General features: G+C 42.2%; 1 protein-coding gene across 1 annotated transcript; it reads left to right on the forward strand.

Moving 5' to 3' along the window:
- The first annotated feature begins 22,257 nt into the window (after positions 1-22,257).
- On the forward strand, positions 22,258-23,133 carry LOC138869491 (uncharacterized). Its single transcript, XM_070147111.1, has 2 exons — positions 22,258-22,864; positions 22,973-23,133. The coding sequence occupies exons 1-2, from the start codon at positions 22,258-22,260 to the stop codon at positions 23,131-23,133; spliced, it is 768 nt and encodes a 255-aa protein (XP_070003212.1).
- The last annotated feature ends 998 nt before the right edge of the window (positions 23,134-24,131 follow it).

A 24,131-nucleotide genomic window follows, 5' to 3' on the forward strand; every position in this document is an offset into this window, starting at 1 on the left:
ATATACATGTTCAATTAGGATAGTCGTCGCATAAATAATTCATATAGGTTCCCAATAATTGCACAAAAGTTGTCCGAAGCCCTTTGGGTCCATGTACGTATTGTTTATATGAACGACTGATTGTTACCTGTTGTAATTAGTATAGTCGACTTGATAAATGTCGTCGATTAACTTCCTACGACTGAATGTTCAGATATGCTAATGCGTACAACCTCACATGACTGAACGAACCTGTATTGTGAATTGAATGTTGGACATTATCTGTGAATGCTAGTTTGTAACTGCGTTGTAAACAATTAAAAGAATCAGGCTAGGGCAATTCTGAAATTGAACTTTCAGAAGTTCAAAATGCCCTGATGCTGCAATAGGCAGGGGCAGTAATAATCAAGGTTGACAGGGGTAGTCTGGGGTTTGAAAAGAACAAAAATGATTAGTTTAAATGAGCTGACAAGTAGGGTACTAATTTGGGATTAAACTAATACCAATGGGGAACAAGACACAAGAGTATGGGGTTTAAAATGAATACTAAAATGAGCCCATAACTCTTGATTAAAGAATAAGCCAGGCGTGGGGAACAAATGGCTGGCATCAAAAGATGCTTAGGCATGGGTTTAAAGGGTATGGGCAGTCTGCAAATTGGCAGAATCCAGGCAGCTTGACTGCACTGGTTGTTTGGCTTATAAATAGGCCATTTCAGAACTTAAAAGGGGCTGAAAAATTTTAGTCTTGAGAGAGGTCTTGTGAGCTGAAGAAAACTGAAAAATATAAGGAAATTTCCAGAAACACTATAACCAAACACTGTCTGAAAACTACAGAAGAATTCATATTGGTCAAGCTGTCTTGGCCAAGTTCTGTTGTTTGCCCTGATTGAGCTACTTGTGATTGTTGAACTGCTGGTGTTGCTGCATCGAATACTCTGTTATTTCTGTTGCTTCACTACTCTTTTCTGGGATTGTTTGTTTGGGGCTCGACCATCTGTGGGTTCTCTTTGTTCTGGAAACTGTTGCTGTTTGTCTGTGGACTGTGGAGAACATTTGTGGTTGTTGGTTTGCTGTTGTGTTGTTGCTGTTTGGTTGTTGTTGCTGTTGCTTGTTGCATACTACTCAACTGACTACTCTCCTTCTTCCTTTCCTTTCCTTACCAGGTACACGATTAATACCACCAATGTAATTTGAAAGTTTGAGCATGAATGCAAAAGAGAAGACCTGCAGATTGTTTTTATATATACATGGACTGTTGTATTAAATGTCATGTAGTATATAATAGTTACATTTTCGTTTGGACAATAGAAGTAGCCTACATGCTTAGTATATCAATGTAGGTTAGTGAATGCTAGTTCGTATATGTATGCTGTTAGATGAAAATATTCCCATTGCAATAAGTTGTATCTTAGACTTAGTTTGATGGTGTAGTATATTCTCTAATGTAGGCCAAGTATGAAAACTATCCACTATTAGTTAAGTTCTTTCCCTTCTGTCGAATTGTCGCATATAAATTGATAACTCATTTTCAGAACAAAGAACTAGTTCAGGGCCTCAACCTCATGAAGGTCGAGCCCAGATCGAAACAGACCAAGCAGGCCCGTATCGGATAAATAGTGGCCCAAGTCTGGCCCATCTCGCATGAGCTAGGTTTGGGCCCATAATGTTCGATTAGTTGTCCATGGGCGTAATCACGTTTTTTTATTATTCTGTAAAAGCATTTTGAATCCTGTTATAAATAAGCCTGCAAGCATGTAATTAACTAGGGCTATCTACTGCTTTCAATTAGTAGAGACAAATGCGACAAGAAACGTAGTTGCTATAGGATATCCTTTTAAAATAAGGACGAGATGAGCCTCGACAACAAATAAAGAAAAAAATGCACAAGTTGCGGGGCCCTCATTAAATGTATATATATATTGAAGCACTCAGTCCCTAAGGTGGGTCGTTTAGCAAATCTCACGACCTCCCGGAATAATAACGCGATAGCCTCTTTAAGCGCGTATTTAATAATTTCACCTTCTTAAATTCGGGTGCGCGTTTACGTGACCCAAATCCAATTATCGGCGGATTCGAAATGCATTTCTAATCACGGGCACATTGATTGTGACGTGGCTCGAGATGCATGTCCATGACGTCGCAAATTCCTTTTAAAAATAGAACGAGACGAGCCTCGACAAAAAAAAATGTATAAGCTGTGGGGCCTTCTGAATGCATATATACTAAAATACATAGAATCCGGGACAGGCCGCTTAGTAAATTTTACGTCCTTCCCCAAAATAACAATACGTTTAGTCGTTTTAGGCACGTATTTAATAATTGTATCTTCCTAAACTCGGGTGCACATTTATGTGACCCAAATCTAAATCTCAACGGAGTCAAAGTGTGTCGACGATCACGGGTACATTGATTGTAACGCGGTCTGAGATACATTTTCACAACGTTGCAATCCTTGATAAAAATAACAGTAAATGATCAAAGCGGTTAAAAGATAAAAATTGCACATTGGTTCATAATTGTATAAAATCAGATAATCAAGCTGAATATAACAGTTGAGCGACCGTGCTAGAACCACGGAACTCGGGAATGCCTAACACCTTCTCCCGGGTTAACAGAATTCCTTATCCGGATTTCTGGTATGCAGACTGTAATATGGAGTCATTCTTTTCCTCGATTCGGGATTAAAATTGGTGACTTGGGACACCCCAAATTTCCCAAGTGGCGACTCTGAAATTAATAAACCAATCCCGTTCCGATTGTCCTTTAATTGGAAAATACTCCCTTGCGCCCTTGCGGGTATGTAAAAAGGAGGTGTGACAGCTCTGGCGACTCTGCTGGGGAATAAATGACCCAGAACCACTGGTTCAGGGTTAAGAATTCGAGCTTAAAATAATTGTTATTATTTGGCTTTATTTATTATCTGATTTTTACGTGTTTGCGCCTAATGTACTAAATGTTGCTTTAATTGCTTTGATATTATTTGAACTATACATATAAACTGTGCCGAAACCCTTCTCTTCTCTCTTGAGGAGCGCACGCTGGTCGTGGCTTCTTTCTGTTAGTGTCATATGCCAAAATAGAATGAGGATTCGGAGGAGTTGCAAAATCGGATGGCCTTTTGGTTACCGGTACATAGCTCCCATCCTTGGCTCGAGTTGTCCGCTCGGGTAAGCCAGGTCTAGAACAAACACCTAGGTTTTACAGCTTAGTATAACATAACTTCATGCCGGATCCCTAGTAGGAACGCTTATTTGCATCATGTGCATTTGACTTAGGGGACTCAGCACAGGGGCTGGGTCCGTCTAGGACAAGCAACCTGAGAATAAAGACCATCCTGCTACATCCTGTTTGCTTTATGCATTTACTTGTTTCAAGGCTTGCATGCTGACCGGCTTCTGAATATCGGGAATGTTTGGAAAAAAAAGAAAAAAAAAGAATAACGGTTAGGGAGTTAATTATTTATTCTTGAAAAATCAATACCCAGAAAACGGTTAAAGCTCTGCCAAAATTTTGAAAAAAAGAAAAAAGAAAAATGTGTGTCTTATTAATTTGTTTTAGAAAGTAAGAGTCTTTGATTTATTTCTAAGAGAAAAATAGTGTGTCTCCAAAATTTGGCTTATGCCTGAACTACGTCAGTTTGATTCTCGCAGGGTGCGAGATACGTAGGCAACCCCCATCGGGCTCAACTTGTTTTTCAAAATATAGGTACAATCCAAAGAACGAAAGTTTTTAAGGTGACATCATACTTTTCAGAAACAACCAAATTTCGTTTTTCTAGGAAAAAAAGGGTGTGTCAATTTGGTATTTGAGTCCAATGAGTCTGGATCTTTGCTTAATCACCCCAATAAACATGCAGAATGAGCATAAGCCCAAGTTTGCCGGTAACAGTTAGAAGCAAAATCCCTCTGGAAGCGCGATTATGGTGGGAGGATTTGGAAAAGTCAGAGCAAGACAAGATCAAACTGCACCTGGGAGGTCTGGTTAATTTGTTGAACGTCAGGCCTCGGTGCGACATCATAAAGGCTTTGGTTACATTTTGGGATCCGGCCCACAACGTGTTCCGCTTCTCGAATTTTGAACTCACCCCAACCTTAGAAGAAGTGGCAGGTTACATGGACGTCACTGAAGGTTTGAGGCACAAATACCTGATCGCCCCAAGAGCTGTGAATTCACACAAATTCATGGATCTGTTGAAGATAAGCAAAGGAGTCCCATACGCTGAACTGGATAGAGGTTTTTCTACCCTGCAATTCATATACCAGAGGTACGGGAACATAGGAGGATTCAATAATCCAGAAAGTGGTGTCTGCAGTAGGGGAAATCTGGTAAAGTGGAATGAGCATAGGCGGTTCGCTTTCATGGTGGCATTCTTGGGCCTTGCGGTGTTTCCCCGAAAAGATAGAAATATCGATCTGAAGGTGGCTGGGGTCGTTAAAGTCCTGATTACCAATGATAAAAGCATCCTTGCTCCTATGGTAGTGTCGGAAATATACCGATCCCTCACGGCTTGTAAGGCCGGGGCAGATTTCTTCGAAGGATGCAACTTGTTATTGCAAATGTGGATGATCGAACACTTGTGCCGCCATCCTCAGTGTATGCGCTACATGTCTACAAATGAGGACTGCATCGAAGGTTATAACCGGAGGGTTTCAGGTTTCCGATTACCGGGAGGGTTTGAAGAATGGATATCCTATCTCCGGGTCATCACCGCAGATCAAATAAACTGGACTTTGGGTTGGCTTTCTGTGGAAGAAATCATATACATGCCCGCCACTGGTCCTCACTTCCTCTTGATGGGACTCAGAGGTATTCAACCTTATGCCCCTTACAGGGTGATGAGGCAGTTAAGAAGGTGTCAAGTAGTACACCCGGACGAAGATCTCAGCACTTATGCAGTCGAGGTCAGCAGTAAAGGCCAATTTCCTGAAAAGACAGTTCGTTGCATATGGGGAGAATGCCAGTACCCGACGGTAAATACTCGGGTAGGTGATGTATCCAGAGGCGAAGTCTCACCAGCTTATCTTGCTTGGCATAATAAGAAGAACATTGCGGAGCGGCCCAACAAACGGCCTCACCTCCAAGATTTTGTTGAGTCATCACAAGAACAATGGGGCTGGCTCGCAAAAGAGGAAGGTTACCGAGCTGAAATCGGGAAGCTAAAGCGTCAAGTTGAAAGACTTGTATTTGAAAATAATGTGCAAGTCGCCTCGGAACAGGCGGAAAAAAACAAGCTAGCCCAAGAGAACCAGACCTTGAAGGCCCGCCTTCGCCAAGCCAGTAAGAATAACATTGACCGACAGAAACGTCGCTCCGACGAAAGATTGATAGCAAGTTTAAGAAATCAGGTCATCCAGAGCCAAGAAGAATTAGAACAATCAGAAGCTTGCATCGCAAGGATGAAGGTCAAATGGGCAAAAGGCACAACAGCCCGAAGACAGCGTCTGCAACAGGTCATAAGGGATTATGAAATGAGCATCGGGATATTAAGAGAGACGAACTCCACTCTACATGATCGGATCATCAAACAAGCACGAGATGCGCAGGCCGACAAAAGACAGTGCTACGATGCAATGGCCCGCATGGAAAGACAAATGGAGTTGTTCCAGGATCGACTTGCCGACAATGCTCAGGCGCTGGGATTGAAGAACCAACAAATCAGGCAGTTGTTCAGTGAAAGGGATAACATTCGAGCAAGGATTGACGAAATCGGGCATTACATCTACATGAAATGCTTGGCATGTAAGCGAACACCTCGGAAGACCCTCCTTGTTTCCATCATGGGCTGCGTCCACCGGATTATGCACGAGTTGAAGAGCCTGCAAAGAGACCTTACACCTAGGGCCGCGAAAGGGCCGAAAGATGCCTCGTGGGCCCCTAAGTTGGAAGATTAGGCTTGGGTCGAGTCCTGCTTATTTGGCTTTGTTGCTTTCCCATATGTTGTTTTCTTTTCGTTTAGTCAAACCAAGTTAAAAAATTGTGGAGTCTGTATTGTTGCTATTTTGTCTGGAGTAATGTGTAATAGCAAATTTTGATAATGAAATTAAGTGACTCCGAAAGAATTTCTATGTATCTTTACTTTATGGCAGAACTACGCCTAGTCTGATTCGCGCGGGGACGTGATACGTAGGCAATCCCCATAAGATTCGACCACTTTTAATAAAGAAAGAAAAGAAAATACAAATAAAATACAGGGTTTCCAAAATACTTTAAAAAGGGACAAATGACCAAGCCGGGATGACGCATGTTGTATGAAACAAAGCATGTAGAAACGGTTAACTGCCTAGGAGCATTGCATCCTCTATGTGTTGTGATCAAATCTATTAACACTAACGCTAACAAAGTTTGTTGTTGTCTGATTCAGACAAGTTAGTTGTTAAAGAACTCTGGCAACACACTCATATCAAACCAGATCCAAAGGATCGATAGCAACAAGCATGACTACTTCAGAGAATAGTAATGAGGAAGAGAGGCCGATGAGCCAGTTGTTAAAAGAAGCGATGGAAAAGATTGAAAGGATGGGGCTAGAGATGAATGCAATGCAACTAGCCATAGCCAAAACACAAAAGAACCCTGAAACACTGGAGCACGTGCCAGAGTACCCTCACTCCGGCCCTTCCACAAGCCGCCCGAATCCCCTTTATCATCAAGAAAGAAGCCCTCATGATTCCCAAGCTCCACCACCCCATTAACCTCTCCCAACGCCCAATATTCCCATTTTGTGGGACCAACATCAGCCCCTTTGCAAAGAACGACCAGTGAGTCATTGTTTCAGGCTCACGATACACAATACTATCCCCCTGAGCCTACATTCCATGCACCCGAGCCACAAGCTTACAATCCACATTTGGAAGTGCCGGCAGAGATTGAAAAGCCAGCTAAGGCCCCTGAACAGGATGAAGTATTGAGAAAGTTCAAAAGCCTGGAGCAGTCCTTCAGGAACTTGCACGGACTGGGCAACCAAGTCAGCGTAGCTTACAAAGATCTATGCCCTTTCCCAGACGTCCAACTCCCGGCTGGGTTCAAGATGCCTAAGTTTGATTTATATGAAGGACACGGTGATCCCATGGCACATTTACGGGGATTCTGTAGCAAGATGAGAGGGGCAGGCGGCAAGGATGAGCTGCTGATAGCTTATTTCGGCCAAAGTCTGAGCGGATCTGCACTAGAATGGTATACCAGGCAGGATTCCAGTAGGTGGTATACTTGGGATGATCTGTCCCAGGCTTTTGCAGGTCATTTCCAGTACAATCTCGAGATAGTCCCTGACCGTCTCACCTTATTAAGAACTGGGAAGAAACCCGGGGAAAGTTTTTGCGAGTTCGGGTTCCGCTGGAGAGAACAAGCAGCTAGAGTCGATCCTCCCATGAGAGAGGGAGAGATGGTGGATTATTTCTTGCAAACATTGGATCCAACCTACTTTGGTCACTTGGTGACAACGGTTGGAAAATCTTTCAACGAGGTGGTCAAGATAGGGGTCATGATAGAAGAAGGTTTGAGGTCTGACAAAATCTTAAACTATTCAGCACTCAAGGCCACAACCCAGGCTATTCAAAGCGGCACGGGAGGTGCGCTGAGAAGAAAGAAAGAAGAGGTTGCCACGATCGAGGCAGGCAGTTGGTCTAGGGCTGGCAGGCCACAGTACAACCAACCCAGACCTCGCAGGTCAAACTACCCATACAACCTACCACAAAATTTCTATCCACCTCAAGAACCACATTGTTCCGTACACCAGGCCCAGGCATACACCCAGCCTCCGGTTCGCCCGCAATGGCGCGCGCCGGCTCCCCAGAACATATATGCACCACCACAAAACACCTATCCTCCACCGAGGGCGTATAGAAACCCTTCAGGGGCAGGCTTCCGGGGAAATCCAGATGCTAGGAATGACAGGTTGCGGAAGCAGAGAACTTTCACGGAGTTGGGAGAAACCTACACCGCTTTGTTCCACAAGCTGAGGCAATTGGGTTTGGTTAGTCCTGTCCAGACTCGAGAACCAAATCCCCCACCTCAGAATTTGGATCGATCAATAAGTTGTGAATACTGCTCAGGGATGCTCGGGCATGATACCGAGAAGTGTTGGAAATTGAGGCATGCCATACAGGATCTTATTGACACCAATAAGATCGAGGTCCAGACACCGAAGGCGCCTAACATCAACTAAAACCCACTACCAGCGCACCACGAGACTCACATGATTGAGTTGGTGTATGAGGGAGGAGAGTTGAAAAAACCCTCACAAACAGTGATGATGATCCAAGCCGCCCCGAAGGAAGTCTCAACCAGTAGGGGAACGAGGGTACAGTCACAGGGAGAAGGCGTCAAGCCGGTAGTGATATTGGGAAAGAGCCCGTCCGCCATAACAAGCAAACCCGAGCCAAGCAAGTTGGTAATACCAGGGATCCCGCCCACACCGGCGGTCGTGTTGAAAGGGGTATGTAGAGAACGGGTGACCATAAAGCCTGTGGTCCAGCTGCCGATGATTGACAGCAGGGCTGTGCCTTGGAAATATGAAAAGGCGGTGGTGATGTACAAAGGAAAACAGGTGGAAGAAGTCAGTTGTGAAGCGCAAGGGCTGACTCGATCAGGTCGATGTTTTGCTCCGGTGGAGCTAAGAAGAACCAACCCAGTTGCAACCAAGAAACCTGTGTCCGAAGAAGAGGCTGAGGAGTTCCTGAGGAAGATGAAAGTGCAGGACTACTCCGTGGTCGAACAGCTGAGAAAAACACCGGCCCAGATCTCGTTGCTGTCATTACTGATCCATTCTGAGGAGCATCGTCGGGCCCTGTTGAAGATATTGAACGAAGCTCATGTACCCAGTGAGATTTCTGTAAACCACCTGGAAACCATTGCCAGCAAGATTTTCGAGGTGAACAGGGTAACATTCTCAGATGATGACCTGCCGGTGGAAGGTACGGAGCATAATAAAGCTCTATACCTAGCTGTCAAATGTGAAGACTCGGTGGTAACTCGAGTATTGGTGGATAACGGCTCAAGCGCCAATATTTGCCCACTATCTACCTTGAACCAGTTAAAGATCGACCACGGAAGGATCCACAAGAACAGTATCTGTGTCCGAGGGTTTGATGGAAACGGAACAGCCACTGTAGGGGATGTTGTGCTTGAACTGACCATTGGTCCAGTCCTGTTTACCATGGAATTCTAGGTGTTAGACGCCACAGTATCTTACAACATGCTGTTGGGACGACCATGGATTCATGCAGCCAAAGCAGTGCCCTCCACCCTACATCAGATGGTGAAGTTCGAGTGGGAAAGACGAGAGGTCGTGTTACACGGCGAGGATACAACGTGCACCATGGGCGGAGCCATTGTACCTTTCATAGAGACCGCTGATGACAAAGGTCCTTCGGTCTACCAGATTTTCGATACAGGGTCGGCCAACAAAATTTCTGAAGGAGAAATCATCCCGCACCCTAGGGTAGCTACCGCAACAGTCATGGTGGTCTCAGAAATGCTGGGTAATGGATTTGTACCAGGAAAAGGCCTGGGAGTCGAACTTCAAGGGATTGTCCAACCTGTCTCCCTTCCTAAAAATCTGGAAACTTTCGGATTGGGGTTCAAACCAACCTCAGCAGATAGGAAGCGAGCGCGAAAAATGAAGAAGAGGGTTTGGTTTCTGCCTAAACTAGTGTCGCGTCTCTCACGGTCTTTTGTCAAAGCAAGTGCCAGGGGGTCACCGGTCCCGAAGATTCTAGGATCATTGGTCGGTATAAATGAGGACCTGAATCAGAGTTTTGAGAGGCTATTCGCTGATGTCAGTATGGTGGAAGCTGGAGAAGGATCCAGCGAAACAGAGATACAGTTTGTGGGGCCTGAGGCCAAGACCAACAATTGGACAGTTACTCCTCTTCCTGTCCGAGGGGAGTCTTGGTAGTAGGCTTTGATTTATGTTTTTGTTTGTTTGTTTGTTCGGATTATTCAAGGGTGTAATCCAAATTTTACTTTCGTTTTTGTAAAAGTGTGAACCCTTTTATCCCGCAAGTTTAATAAAGTTCTTTTCTTTTGTCCCATTTTAATTTTGTTTTGTTCTTTTTCTTTCTGAACAGTTCTCTTTTTACTGGTTCTAATGACATGGCATGCACAGCGGATCTTCGACCTAGTCTAATAAATCAATCTGAATCCGACTCAATGATGCAAGAGGTCGTTTGTGACGATGAATCTGAATGTGACGAAGGTGAAGCCTTCGAAGAGATAAACCGAGAACTGTGCCAATTTGAAGAGAAACCCAAGCCTAACCTAAATGACACTGAGGCTGTGAATCTAGGAGACGCTGATAACGTCCAAGAGACCAAAATTAGCATCCACATTGAGCCGAATGTCAGAGAAGAATTGATCAAAACCCTCATGGAATTCAAAGATGTTTTTGCATGGTCATATGACGATATGCCTGGATTAAGCACCAATTTAGTGGTTCACAAATTGCCCACTGACCCGGCATACCCTCCGGTCAAGCAAAAACTAAGGAAATTTAAAACAGAAATGAGTGTAAAGAAGAGGTGATTAAGCAGTTGCAGGCGAAGGTCATTCGGGTCACTCGATATCCCGAGTGGTTGGCCAATGTGGTACCAGTCCCAAAGAAGGATGGAAAAATCAGGGTGTGCGTCGACTACCGCAACCTCAACAAAGCAAGTCCCAAGGACAATTTTCCATTGCCCAACATCCATATCTTGATCGATAATTGCGCTGGGCGCGAGATCGGATCCTTTGTAGATTGCTATGCGGGTTATCATCAGATCCTAATGGACGAGGAGGATGCGGAAAAAGACAGCGTTTATTACGCCATGGGGAACCTACTGCTATCGGGTAATGCCATTCGGGTTAAAGAACGCCGGGGCAACGTACATGCGAGCAATGACTGCTGTGTTTCATGACATGATACACAAAGAAATCGAGGTGTACGTCGATGATGTGATCATCAAATCTTGGCGTCAGGAGGACCATGTAGCAGACCTAAGGAGATTTTTCCAAAGACTCCGAAGGTATGATATCAAGCTCAACCCGGCCAAATGCGCATTCGGGGTTCCATCAGGAAAGCTGCTAGGATTCATCGTCAGTCGACGGGGGATTGAGTTAGACCCATCCAAAATTGAATCCATCCGAGATTTGCCACCGCCAAGGAACAAAACAGAGGTAATGAGTTTGCTGGGTAGACTCAATTACATCAGCAGGTTCATCGCCCAACTCACAGCAACTTGTGAGCCCATATTTCGGTTGCTGAGAAAGGATGCCGCGGTAGGTTGGACGGCAGAGTGTCAGGAGGCCTTCGACCAAATCAAAGGGTATCTGTCTAATCCACCCGTATTGGTCCCACCTAAGCCAGGGAAGCCCTTAATTCTTTATCTGACGGTCCTGGAAAATTCATTTGGTTGTGTGCTGGGGCAACATGACGACACAGGAAGGAAGGAGCAGGCCATCTACTATCTTAGCAAGAAATTCACAGTACATGAGGTCAAGTACACTCAACTCGAGAAAACATGTTGCGCCCTAACTTGGGTAGCTCAGAAGTTGAAGCACTACCTGTCTTCGTATACTACTTATCTCATATCCCGTTTGGACCCATTGAAGTATATCTTTCAGAAACCTATGCCCACGGGAAGGTTGGCAAAATGGCAAATTCTGCTCACAGAGTTTGATATCGTCTATGTAACGAGGACGGCCATGAAAGCCCAGGCGCTGGCAGACCATTTGGCAGAGAATCCCGTTGATGAAAAATACGAGCCTTTAAGAACGTATTTTCCTGACGAAGAGGTAATGCATACAAATGAGTTGGAATTACCTGAGGAACCGGGTTGGAAGCTTTTCTTCGATGGAGCTGCAAACGCGAAAGGGGTTGGAATAGGAGCAGTACTCATTTCTGAAATAGGACGGCATTATCCTGTTACGGCTCAACTACGCTTCTATTGCACCAACAATATGGCCGAGTATGAGGCTTGCATTCTGGGTCTGCACTTGGCTACTGACATGGATGTCCAAGACGTCTTGGTCTTGGGAGACTCGGACCTCTTGGTACATCAAATTCAGGGTGAATGGGAAACACGAGATCTAAAGCTCATACCATACCGACAATGCTTGCATGATCTGAGCAAGCGATTTCGATCGGTGAAGTTCAAACATATCCCGAGAGTTCACAATGAGGTTGCGGATGCCTTGGCCACCTTAGCATCAATGCTGCACCACCCTGACAAAATGTATGTTGATCCTCTGCACATCCAGGTCCGTGATCAGCACGCTTACTGCAATGCCATAGAAGAAGAAGCAGATGGCGAACCCTGGTTTCATGATATCAAGGAATACCTCAGAATGGGGATATATCCAGAACATGCCTCTGGAGACCAAAAAAGAGCCCTTCGGCGTTTGTCGAATGGTTTCTTCCTCAGCGGAGGAGTATTGTACAAAAGAACCCCGGATTTGGGATTGTTGAGATGCATAGATGCCAGTCAAGCAACGACGGTTATGGCAGAGGTACATGCTGGAGTTTGTGGGCCACACATGAGCGGATATGTATTGGCAAGAAAGATCCTTCGAACAGGGTGTTATTGGCTCACCATGGAACACGACTGTATCACTTTCGTGAGGAAATGCCATCAGTGCCAGATACATGGAGATCTGATTCATTCTCCGCCAACAGAGTTACATACGATGTCAGCACCCTGGCCGTTTGTAGCATGGGGCATGGATGTCATTGGACCTATCGAACCAGCAGCATCCAACGGCCATAGATTCATTCTAGTGACCATTGATTACTTCACCAAATGGGTTGAGGCTAAAACCTTCAAGTCGGTAACCAAAAAGGCAGTGGTGGACTTTGTTCACTCCCATATCATCTGCAGATTTGGGATCCCAAAAGTGATCATCACGGATAACGGTGCGAATCTTAATAGCAGCTTGATAAGAGAGGTATGCTAACAATTCAAGATTACACACCGCAATTCCACCCCATATCGTCCCAAGGCAAATGGAGCGGTCGAAGCAGCCAATAAGAACATCAAGAAGATATTGCGAAAGATGGTGGAAGGGTCCAGACAATGGCACGAGAGATTACCCTTTGCTCTGTTAGGTTACCGCACTACCGTCCGGACTTCTATAGGTACAACTCCTTATTTGTTAGTGTACAGAACCGAGGCCGTAATACCAGCAGAGGTCGAAATTCCGTCCCTCCGGATTGTCGCTGAAGCCGGGATTAATGATGATGAATGGGTCAAAGCTCGATTGGAACAGTTGAGCCTGATAGATGAGAAAAGATTGGCAGCAGTGTGCCATGGTCAGCTGTACCAGAAGAGAATGGCAAGAACATATAATAAGAAGGTGCGCCCCAGGAAGTTTGAAGTAGGGCAGCAGGTATTGAAGAAGATCCTCCCACATCAGGTCGAGGCAAAAGGCAAATTCGCCCCAAATTGGCAAGGGCCTTATATCGTGACCAGAGTATTGTCCAACGGTGCTTTGTGTTTGACAGATGTCGAAGGTAGATGTGTCGACATGGCTATCAATTCAGATGCAGTCAAGAGATATTATGCGTAATTTCTTTAATTATGGCAATTTTTGGTTTATTTGTTTGTATTTGGCATTTATTGGATAATGAGATGACGGAGGCAATTCTTTCTTCTATCCAAACACTTTTTAACCCTTGCTTCCCCCTTTTGAGCCTTAAGTTATTCTTTCATACCCCTCTTTTGGAATCACTAAAAGAAAAGAAAAAGAAAAATGAAAAGAAGGAAAAAGAAAAAGGAAGATAAAAATCATAAGAAATACAAAACCGTGGGAACTACGTTTGACCTGATTCCTCGAAGAGGATACGTAGGCGCCTCACGGCTCGGTCATAGTGTGCATCATAGTGAATATAGGATGCATAATGTACATAGTGTGCATAATAGGCGCAGTGTGCGTAACGCACATAGCGCAACATAAGTGTAAAAAAATAAATTCCCCAAGCAAGAAAACTGGGGCAGAGGTTATGTTTTAAGTTCCAACAAAGGTTTGATTCCAAAAGTTGTAGCACATCACCCATCAAATTATTTTCATTTTTATAGCCTTTCTTTAACCCCACACCAAAACCAACATCAACGTCCAAAAGACCTCCCGATCAATGTCCAAGAGATGCCAAGTCAGGCAAATAAGGCCGAGAATAATACACCGATCCCCAGCAAATAAGAGGATCGTAAGACTGGGAATGAATTGATGGTCAAAGGAATCTCCAGAAGAGAGGGTCGTATCTACAACACCCCGATTCCTCGAAAGAAATAAAATGAGAGAGTCTTATCGGTGAAAACCTTCACAGGCACCGAGAGGCGACGTAAGATGAGGGATATGAAATGAGAGAGTCTTATTGGTGAAAACCTTCACAGGCACCATAAGGCGCCGGGAGATGAGAGAAAAGAGAGAGTCTCATTAGTGAAAACCCCTCGAAGGGCACTATGAGGCGACAAGACAGATCAACAAAAGCTACCACATGCGCAACAAAATGGACACTCATTTATCATCCCCAGCAAGTCAGACCATCGGGCAAATCGATTGATACAAATAGACTGGGTCGGGAATCTATGGTGCACATCATGATCACGGGAACCAGTCATGTCCTCCAGATAAGTTCTTCTGAGTTTCTTCTCCCACCAAATATTGGTTCAGAAAGATTTTCTCCTTTTTCTATCTTTTATTTCTCTTCCTAAAAGTCGTCTTGAAAAGGATTTTTCAAAGCTTACTACCAGAGACCGAAGGGGAATTCGTCCAATGCAGGATAACACAAACAGTCTTAAAGGCCGGTCCCAGGCAATGCAGTGATCGTGCCCTGCAGTTTTGGAGGAAGTAAGCTCCTAAAGGGAGTGGATTCGGGAGTAAAAGAAGACTCCCACCGCAAGTGCTTAAAGAGAAAGCAGAAAAGGGGATAAATTGAAAACCAATCCCCAGCAGGCTAGAGACCCCCAGCAGGCAATTTTGCCCACCAACCAATTATGGGGACATAGAGCAAGAAAAGGGGAAGAGAGGAAAAATCATCCACCGGAAAGGCACCCTCTACCACCACGATTAAAACTAACTAAATCCTTTTGTCTGCTGCAGGAAAACAAAGGATTGATAATGGCAGCAAAACGCAACGCCAGGGAAATCACCAAAAATCGGGGCAGAAAATTTTCTGCCAATTGTCGAAAATTTTCTCGGAAGAACGGGGAAACAACTTCAATACTTTTAAGTTCTAGGTCGCCCACCAGTAAAATGCGGGAATACTTTTAAGTTCTAGGTCGCCCACCAGTAAAATGCGGGAATACTTTTAAGTTCTAGGTCGCCCACCAGTAAAATGCGGGAATATATTTAAGTTCTAGGTCGCCCACCAGTAAAATGCGGGAATACTTTTAAGTTCTAGGTCGCCCACCAGTAAAATGCGGGAATACTTTTAAGTTCTAGGTCACCCACCAGTAAAATGCGGGAATACATTTAAGTTCTAGGTCGCCCACCAGTAAAATGCGGGAATACTTTTAAGTTCGAGGTCGCCCACCAGTATAATGCGGGAATACATTTAAGTTCTAGGTCGCCCACCAGTAAAATTCGGGAATACTTTTCAGCTTTAGATTTTGGAATCAGTAACCCCACCTGAAGGCGGAAGGTTACAACAGAGACCCCCAAGCAGGAAACAATAAAATCCCCAGCACCAAGAAGCAGAAGTTTGCAAAGGCAAGCGCGCAATTCAAAAGGAAAAAGGAACGCGTCTCAAAAGAAGCAGTTTGGGAACGTTACAGCATGCCCAACATAACAATTTTAATGAAGAAAGCCATACCACTAAAGGAACCATTGAAAGGTTTAAAGAAGAGGGGCATGTCCCCAGCAGATCAAGCGTAGTGATGAAAACTGGCATTCAGAAAAGGCGAAGGACCAGTATCATCCCCCAAGTCCACAAAATAAAGGCATCGGAGGAAAGCGTTGGCCGACAAGAAAGCAAGGCAATAAGAACAAGTTGAAGATAGATGAGACCTCATGATCCATAGTCTATCTTAGCTTCTTGTTTTTCCTTTCAGAACAATGTAATAAAGAGATCGGCGAGCGGTAGCATCCTGCAGCGGCATGCAGCAGCGCACGACAACAACAAGCACTACAGTCACACGGTAGTCCCAGCTACCAAAATTTTCCCGAACTACATTGACCCGATTCCTGTTCAGCCCAGGATATGTAGGAAACCTTTGAAGCAAAGGTTCGGTCAAATCATTTTCAAAAAATGCTTCACACGGAGTACTCGGACGAGCAAAAATCACCTGCTATATCTTTGCGCGAAAACCCTTCGTGTCTTCGTGCAAAGAGGGGCAGCTGTAAGCACGTGATTTTTGCTTCACGGACAATTGCTCCAAAAGAAAATAAAAATAGTGACAAATGACTTCACTGTACAATTTTTGAGTTTTCCGTGACATGTGTTGTTAGTCATTTGTGGGTCTGTCCATTTCGCATTTAATCATTATCAAACAAAATACAAAAAAATATGTGTCATTAAAAGAAAATGCAAAAAATATATATGTGCATCGTCCGTTCTAGGTTGTGATTTAACTTACTTAAACATTTTAATTTGGTGTGATAATTATGTTGAAGTGCTACATTGTTGTTGTTTTAATTTCATTTGTTTTATTATTATTTTGTTATTTTTTTAAAAAAAAATTAGAAAACAAAAAGAAAAGAGTTGAAAATCGGTTTGGGCCCAAAAATGAAACAAAAAACAGGCCCAAACCAAGCACTCAAGTCCAGTCCAAATCAGGCCTGCCCAGGCTCATCCCCAAACGACGCCGTATAAAGGCGTTTGATCTGAGCCGTCCATCCAGGCCAATCCAACGGCCCAGGACCCCCCTTCAGCAACCCGTTTCCAAACCCGACCCAGCTACCGGTTCAGCCCAACCCCTCACTTAAACCAAACGACCCCGTTTTAATATCAAACGACCTCGTCTCACCCCTCACCATCAGATCCAAGCCATTGAGATCATCTGATCTAACGGCTCAGATCCAATCCCCTACTCCGTATATAAGCTTTCCCTCACACTCCACGCCCCCTATCCGAACCCCACCCTTCACTCATCTCCTTCCCCAAGCCGTGAAACCCCCAAACCCTAGCAGCCGCCCTAGTTTCCCTTTCACCAGAACCCGGCGGCATGAACGCCGGTGACCACCCCCTTCACACCCCTGAAACATCCAACCACCTTGAACACGAATCTACTAACCCTGTACCTCGAATCACCTTCCATCGTCTCGAATCTGGATTTGAAGATTCGAGACGAAACTCGATCTATACCAAACCACCCCAGATTCCCACTAGACAGTCCCCAGACCTCCTCGTGACCAAACCAAGCTTGGTTTGGTCCGAATCTACCCACAACTCCTAAAAACTCAAATCTGAGAATCTGAACCTTAGAACACAAGAGCCTGAGGAATCCGACCTGCTTCATAGAGGGTTTGAGGTCTAATAGACCTTAACCAAGGTGTTCTCGGTTGAGAACACCCTGATTAGAGTTTGTTTGGCCTCAAATGGTCAAATCTAATTCGGAATAGGGTCGGCCGCTTTGAACATTTTTTTTGTAAGTTTTCCTTTTCTGTTTTTGTTTTATTTGAATGTGATTGGGTCTGTTAGCATGTTCTGTTGTGTTTGTTCGGTATTTTCTGATACTTTTCTTAATTTCTTCCGTCCTTGTAAAGACCTTTTATTTGGTCGATTGTTTTCTGTGTATGTTTTGAACGTATTCTGTGATATACATGTTCGATTAGGATAGTCGTCGCATAAATAATTCATATAGGTTCCCAATAATTGCACAAAAGTTGTCCGAAGCCCTTTGGGTCCATGTACGTATTGTTTATATGAACGACTGATTGTTACCTGTTGTAATTAGTATAGTCGACTTGATAAATGTCGTCGATTAACTTCCTACGACTGAATGTTCAGATATGCTAATGCGTACAACCTCACATGACTGAACGAACCTGTATTGTGAATTGAATGTTGGACATTATCTGTGAATGCTAGTTTGTAACTGCGTTGTAAACAATTAAAAGAATCAGGCTAGGGCAATTCTGAAATTGAACTTTTAGAAGTTCAAAATGCCCTGATGCTATGATGGGTTTAGGGCAGTAATAATCAGGGTTTAACAGGGGTAGTCTGGGGTTTGAAAAGAACAAAAATGATTAGTTTAAATGAGCTGACAAGTAGGGTACTAATTTGGGATTAAACTAATACCAATGGGGAACAAGACACAAGAGTATGGGGTTTAAAATGAATACTAAAATGAGCCCATAACTCTTGATTAAAGAATAAGCCAGGCGTGGGGAACAAATGGCTGGCATCAAAAGATGCTTAGGCATGGGTTTAAAGGGTATGGGCAGTCTGCAAATTGGCAGAATCCAGGCAGCTTGACTGCACTGGTTGTTTGGCTTATAAATAGGCCATTTCAGAACTTAAAAGGGGCTGAAAAATTTTAGTCTTGAGAGAGGTCTTGTGAGCTGAAGAAAACTGAAAAATATAAGGAAATTTCCAGAAACACTATAACCAAACACTGTCTGAAAACTACAGAAGAATTCATATTGGTCAAGCTGTCTTGGCCAAGTTCTGATGTTTGCCCTGATTGAGCTGTTTGTGATTGTTGAACTGCTGGTGTTGCTGCATTGAATACTCTGTTATTTTTGTTGCTTCACTACTCTTTTCTGGGATTGTTTGTTTGGGGCTCTACCATCTGTGGGTTCTCTTTGTTCTGGAAACTGTTGATGTTTGTCTGTGGACTGTGGAGAACATTTGTGGTTGTTGGTTTGCTGCTGTGTTGTTGCTGTTTGGTTGTTGTTGTTGTTGCTTATTGCATACTACTCAACTGACTACTCTCCTTCTTCCTTTCCTTTCCTTACCAGGTACACGATTAATACCACCAATGTAATTTGAAAGTTTGAGCATGAATGCAAAAGAGAAGACCTGCAGATTGTTTTTATATATACATGGACTGTTGTATTAAATGTCATGTAGTATATAATAGTTACATTTTCGTTTGGACAATAGAAGTAGCCTACATGCTTAGTATATCAATGTAGGTTAGTGAATGCTAGTTCGTATATGTATGCTGTTAGATGAAAATATTCCCATTGCAATAAGTTGTATCTTAGACTTAGTTTGATGGTGTAGTATATTCTCTAATGTAGGCCAAGTATGAAAACTATCCACTATTAGTTAAGTTCTTTCCCTTCTGTCAAATTGTCTCATATAAATTGATAACTCATTTTCAGAACAAAGAACCAGTTCAGGGCCTCAACCTCATGAAGGTCGAGCCCAGATCGAAACAGACCAAGCAGGCCCGTATCGGATAAATAGTGGCCCAAGTCTGGCCCATCTCGCATGAGCTAGGTTTGGGCCCATAATGTTCGATTAGTTGTCCATAATCGCAGTCACATTTTATTATTCTGTAAAAGCATTTTAAATCCTGTTATAAGTAAACTCGCAATCATGTAATTAATTAGGACTGTCTACCGTTTTCAATTGATAGAGACGAACACGACAAGAAACGTAGTTGCTATAGGATATCCTTTTAAAATAAGAACGAGATGAGCCTCGATGAAAATAAACAAAACACGCAGATGCGGGGCCCTTGTTAAATGTAAATCATTGAAGCATTTAGTTTCCCGGACGGGTTGTTTAGCAAATCTCACAACCTTCCTAAAATGACAACACGTTAGTCTCTTTAGGATACGCTTTAATAAACTTTACCTTCTTAAACTCGGGTGCACATTTATGTGACCCAAATCCAAATCTCGACGGATTCGAAATGCCTCTCTAATCACGGGTACATTGACTGTGACGTGGTTCGAGATGCATGTCCATGACGTTGCAAATTCATTAGAAATAAAGAACGAGGTGAGCCTCGCCAAATAAAAATACAAATTGCGGGGCCCTCAATAAATATTGCTTTAAAAATTGTTTAGGCTTCGGGATGGACCGTTTAGTAAAATTCCACGGTCCTACCCAAAATAAATACGCTAGTCGCTTTAGGCGCGCCTTTAATAATTTAATTTCCTTAAACTCGGGTGCACATTGATGTGACCCAAATCCAAATCTCAACGGAGTCAAAGTGTGTCGACGACCACGGGTACATTGATTGTAACGCGGTTCGAGATACATTTTCACAACGTTGCAATTCTTGATAAAAACAGTAAATGATAAAAGCGGTTAAAAGTTAAATTTTGCACATAAGTTCACACTTGTATAAAATCAGATAATCAAGCCGAATATAACAGTTGAGCGACCGTGCTAGAACCACGGAACTCGGGAATGCCTAACACCTTCTCCCGGGTTAACAGAATTCCTTATCCGGATTTCTGGTATGCAGACTGTAATATGGAGTCATTCTTTTCCTCGATTCGGGATTAAAATTGGTGACTTGGGACACCCCAAATTTCCCAAATGGCGACTCTGAAATTAATAAACCAATCCCGTTCCGATTGTCCTTTAATTGGAAAATACTCCCTTGCGCCATTGCGGGTATGTAAAAAGGAGGTGTGACAATTACCTACTATGGAAACCCATACAATTGTCACAAAATGGCCCTCAATTATCATACTTATTTCTTTGCAGACGATATCATTCTTCTTTCTAAAGTAACTAACACAAGTTGTCACAATATCATTGACACTCTTAATAATTTTACCACTCTATCAAGCCAAACTATAAACTTCCAAAAATCAAAAATCTTTTTCTCAAGGAATTGTACTATTGCGACTAAAAATTACATCCTCTCTTGCTTTAGCATGAATGAAGGCACCACCTTTGGCAAATATTTGGGCTTCCTAATGTTTCAAAAATGACCTACTAAATCAGATTTTCAATTCCTCCTAGACAACTTTAAAGCAAGACTTGCAGGATGGAAAATAAATTTCCTTTCCTTAGCAGGAAGAACAACCCTTATAAAATCGACCCTTACTAATTTGCCAATCATATCATGCAACATATTGCAATTCCTAATTCAATTATTCATAAAATGGAGCAATACATGCGTAACTTTCTTTGGGGTACTACTCCTCTAAAAAGAAAAATTCACTTAGTAAATTGAAAAAAAATAACGACCCCAAAATTATTAGGAGGTCTAGGCATTCAGCGACTGGAGCTAAAAAATATAATGCTCTATTAGCCAGCCTCTCCTGGCGGCTCTTTCACTCATCCACTCAACTTTGGGTAGAAACCCTCTTACATAAGTATAACAAAAATCCTTAAAAAGGAGGCATTGTTATGATAAATATCACATTATGATGGATGTCTACTTTTCTTCCATGATTTTCCTCTCAAATGCTTAATGACATATTCAATGACATATTTTGTATGTTCAATGACATATTCCATGATATATTTTCTTCACTTTTTATGCCTATATAAAGGTTTTGTAATAGATAGGAAAATACACACAATTGAAGAAGAAAATCTCTTCCTTTTCTCTATCTATATTTTTGTTCATGTTTTACTAAATTGCTTTTATTTCTTATTCATGTTTTACTAAATTGCCTTTATTTTATAATACGTTATCAGCACGAAGTCTCTAATCTCAAGGTTGAACTCCACTTCTTACGAGGTATATCTCTATGATTTTCTGTCAAAATTATCAAGCCTAATAATTCTTTAGTTTTTTTCCAGATATACATATGAGTATATTCCGCCAAATGAATACTGGTTCCTTTATTTATTTATTTATTTATTTATTTTTCTTGTGATGTTTCATCATAATATAAACTTGAACATCATTTTTTTTATTCATGAATATAGTACTGACAAAGATCGATGAACAAAAGTGTAAATCTTTTGGAAAATAGAAATAATCCTTCTAACACAATGGAAAACAGAAATAATCATGAATCTCATGACGTTATAGTAAATATTCCTAGTAATAATCTCATAGCTAAGAGGAGCTAATAAAATTTCATTATCCAGTACATTGGGAACAATAGACGTATAGACGAATATACCATTATCATTCATTTTGGATTGGTATTTTTCACCTAAATATCATACAGAATCAGAAGAGTTTAGTGTAATTGTTTCTTTACGCTATTATCCTAATAATTTCTAATTATTTATCTTCTTTGATAGTCTTCACTATGTCGAACTTGTTAAAGCTTGAGTTTGTGGCACTTGATATTTCTGGAAAGAACTATCTATCATGAGTTCTCGATGCCGAGATTCACTAAGCTGCTAAAGGACTTGGTAACACCATTACTCATGGTAATGAGGCATCAAGCCAGGACAAAGCAAAGGCCATGATTTTCCTTCGTCATCATTTGGATGAAGGTTGAATATTTAACAGTGAAAGATCCACTTGAATTGTGGACTAGACTGAAGGAAAGGTATGATCACCTTAAGGCTATGGTATTGCCAAGGGCTCGATATGAGTGGATGCACTTATGGTTGCAAGATTTTAAGACCGTAAGTGAGTATAACTCTGCTGTATTTCGAATAACTTCCCAATTGAAATTATGTGGGGAAGTTATGAATGGTGAGGATTTACTGAAAAAGACTCTTATGACATTTCATGCCTCAAATATGGTATTACAGCAGCAATACCGTGAAAGGGATTTTAAAAAGTATTCTGAATTGATCTCATGCCTTCTGGTGGCTGAGCAACATAATACCCTTTTGCTGAAAAATCATGAAGCTCGTCCCACAGGGTCAGCTCCGCTTCCTGAAGCGAATATGACAGCTAGACGTGATAAGTCTGAAAAAAGACAAAATAATAATCATGGCCATATGAATGTACGTGGGCATGGCAATGGTAAGAGACGATATAATAGTCGTCATCGTGGTGGTCATGGCAAACGAGAAAATAATATGAGTTCTCAAAACAATCCTTCACGAGGCAAAAACGGTAACTGCCACCGCTGTGGCATGAAAGGTCATTGGAAAATTGAATGACGTGCACTTGAGCATTTTGTCAGGCTTTATCAAAACTCCTTTAAAAGAAAGACAAATAATGTTGGAGCATCTTCTATTGATGCTCCAGTGGAGTCACATTTGGCCTTTAAAAATGATTTTGAGGCAGGGCCTTCAAACAAAAATGATGACAATGCCAAGGCAAATCTTGCTTTGAATGATGATGATTTTCAAGGCCTCGATGATATTACTCATTTGGAAGTTGAAGACTTATTTGGAGATCAAAACTAATGTTTGATCATTTTACTGAGGAATGCAATTATGTTGTTATTTTTATTTTTGGTGTTTTTGTCTCGTCTGAAGTTGTTTTTATTTTCAAGTAGTACTTAAGTTGTTTTATGTTGTCGTTGGTGATATTAGTTGTTCCGTATTTCTCATGATGTATTTTTTTAATGAAGAAATTAAAATTCTTCAGTCTTCAATTGGATCCAAGATGAGTAATGAAGATTTATATCTTTTGGATAGTGCTACAACTCACACAATATTAAGAGAAAAGAATTTTTTTTCTTATTTGGTTATGAAAAAGGCCTATGTTAATACAATATCCGATAATACAAAGTTGATTGAGGGCTCTGGAAGAGCGGCCTTATTATTACCCGGAGGAAAGATGTTAACTATTGATAATGCATTGTATTATAGTAAGTCTCAAAGAAACTTGTTGAGTTTCAAAGCTATTCGTCAAAATGGCTACCATGTTGAGACATCAAACGAAGGAAAGGTTGAATACCTTTATGTTACTACAATAAAAGTGGGTAAAAGATATGTGCACGAAAAATTGCCCGCATTTTCTTCTGGATTGTACCACACAAACATTGATGTGGTTGAATCACATGCCATAGTAAACAAAAGGTTTACTACTTCTAATGATTTTATCATTTGGCATGACCGGTTGGGCCATCCCGGTTCTAACATGGTGTGCAGAATAATAGAGAATTCAAATGAGCACACATTGAAGAACAAGAAGATTCTTTAATTTAAGGAATTCTCATGTGCTGCTTGTTCTCAAGGAAAATTGGTTATTAAACCAACATCAGCTAAAAGTTGGGATTGAATCCCCTGCATTTCTGGAACGTATACAAAGTGATATATGTGGGCCTATACACCATCCATGTGGACCATTCAAGTATTTTATGGTCTTGATAGACGCATCTACAAGATGGTCATATATGTGCTTATTGTCAACTTGTAATATGGCATTTGCGAAATTGTTGGCCCAAATAATAAGGTTA

The sequence above is a fragment of the Nicotiana sylvestris genome, chromosome 5 (genome assembly GCF_000393655.2).
Source record: "Nicotiana sylvestris chromosome 5, ASM39365v2, whole genome shotgun sequence".
NCBI lineage: Eukaryota > Viridiplantae > Streptophyta > Magnoliopsida > Solanales > Solanaceae > Nicotiana > Nicotiana sylvestris.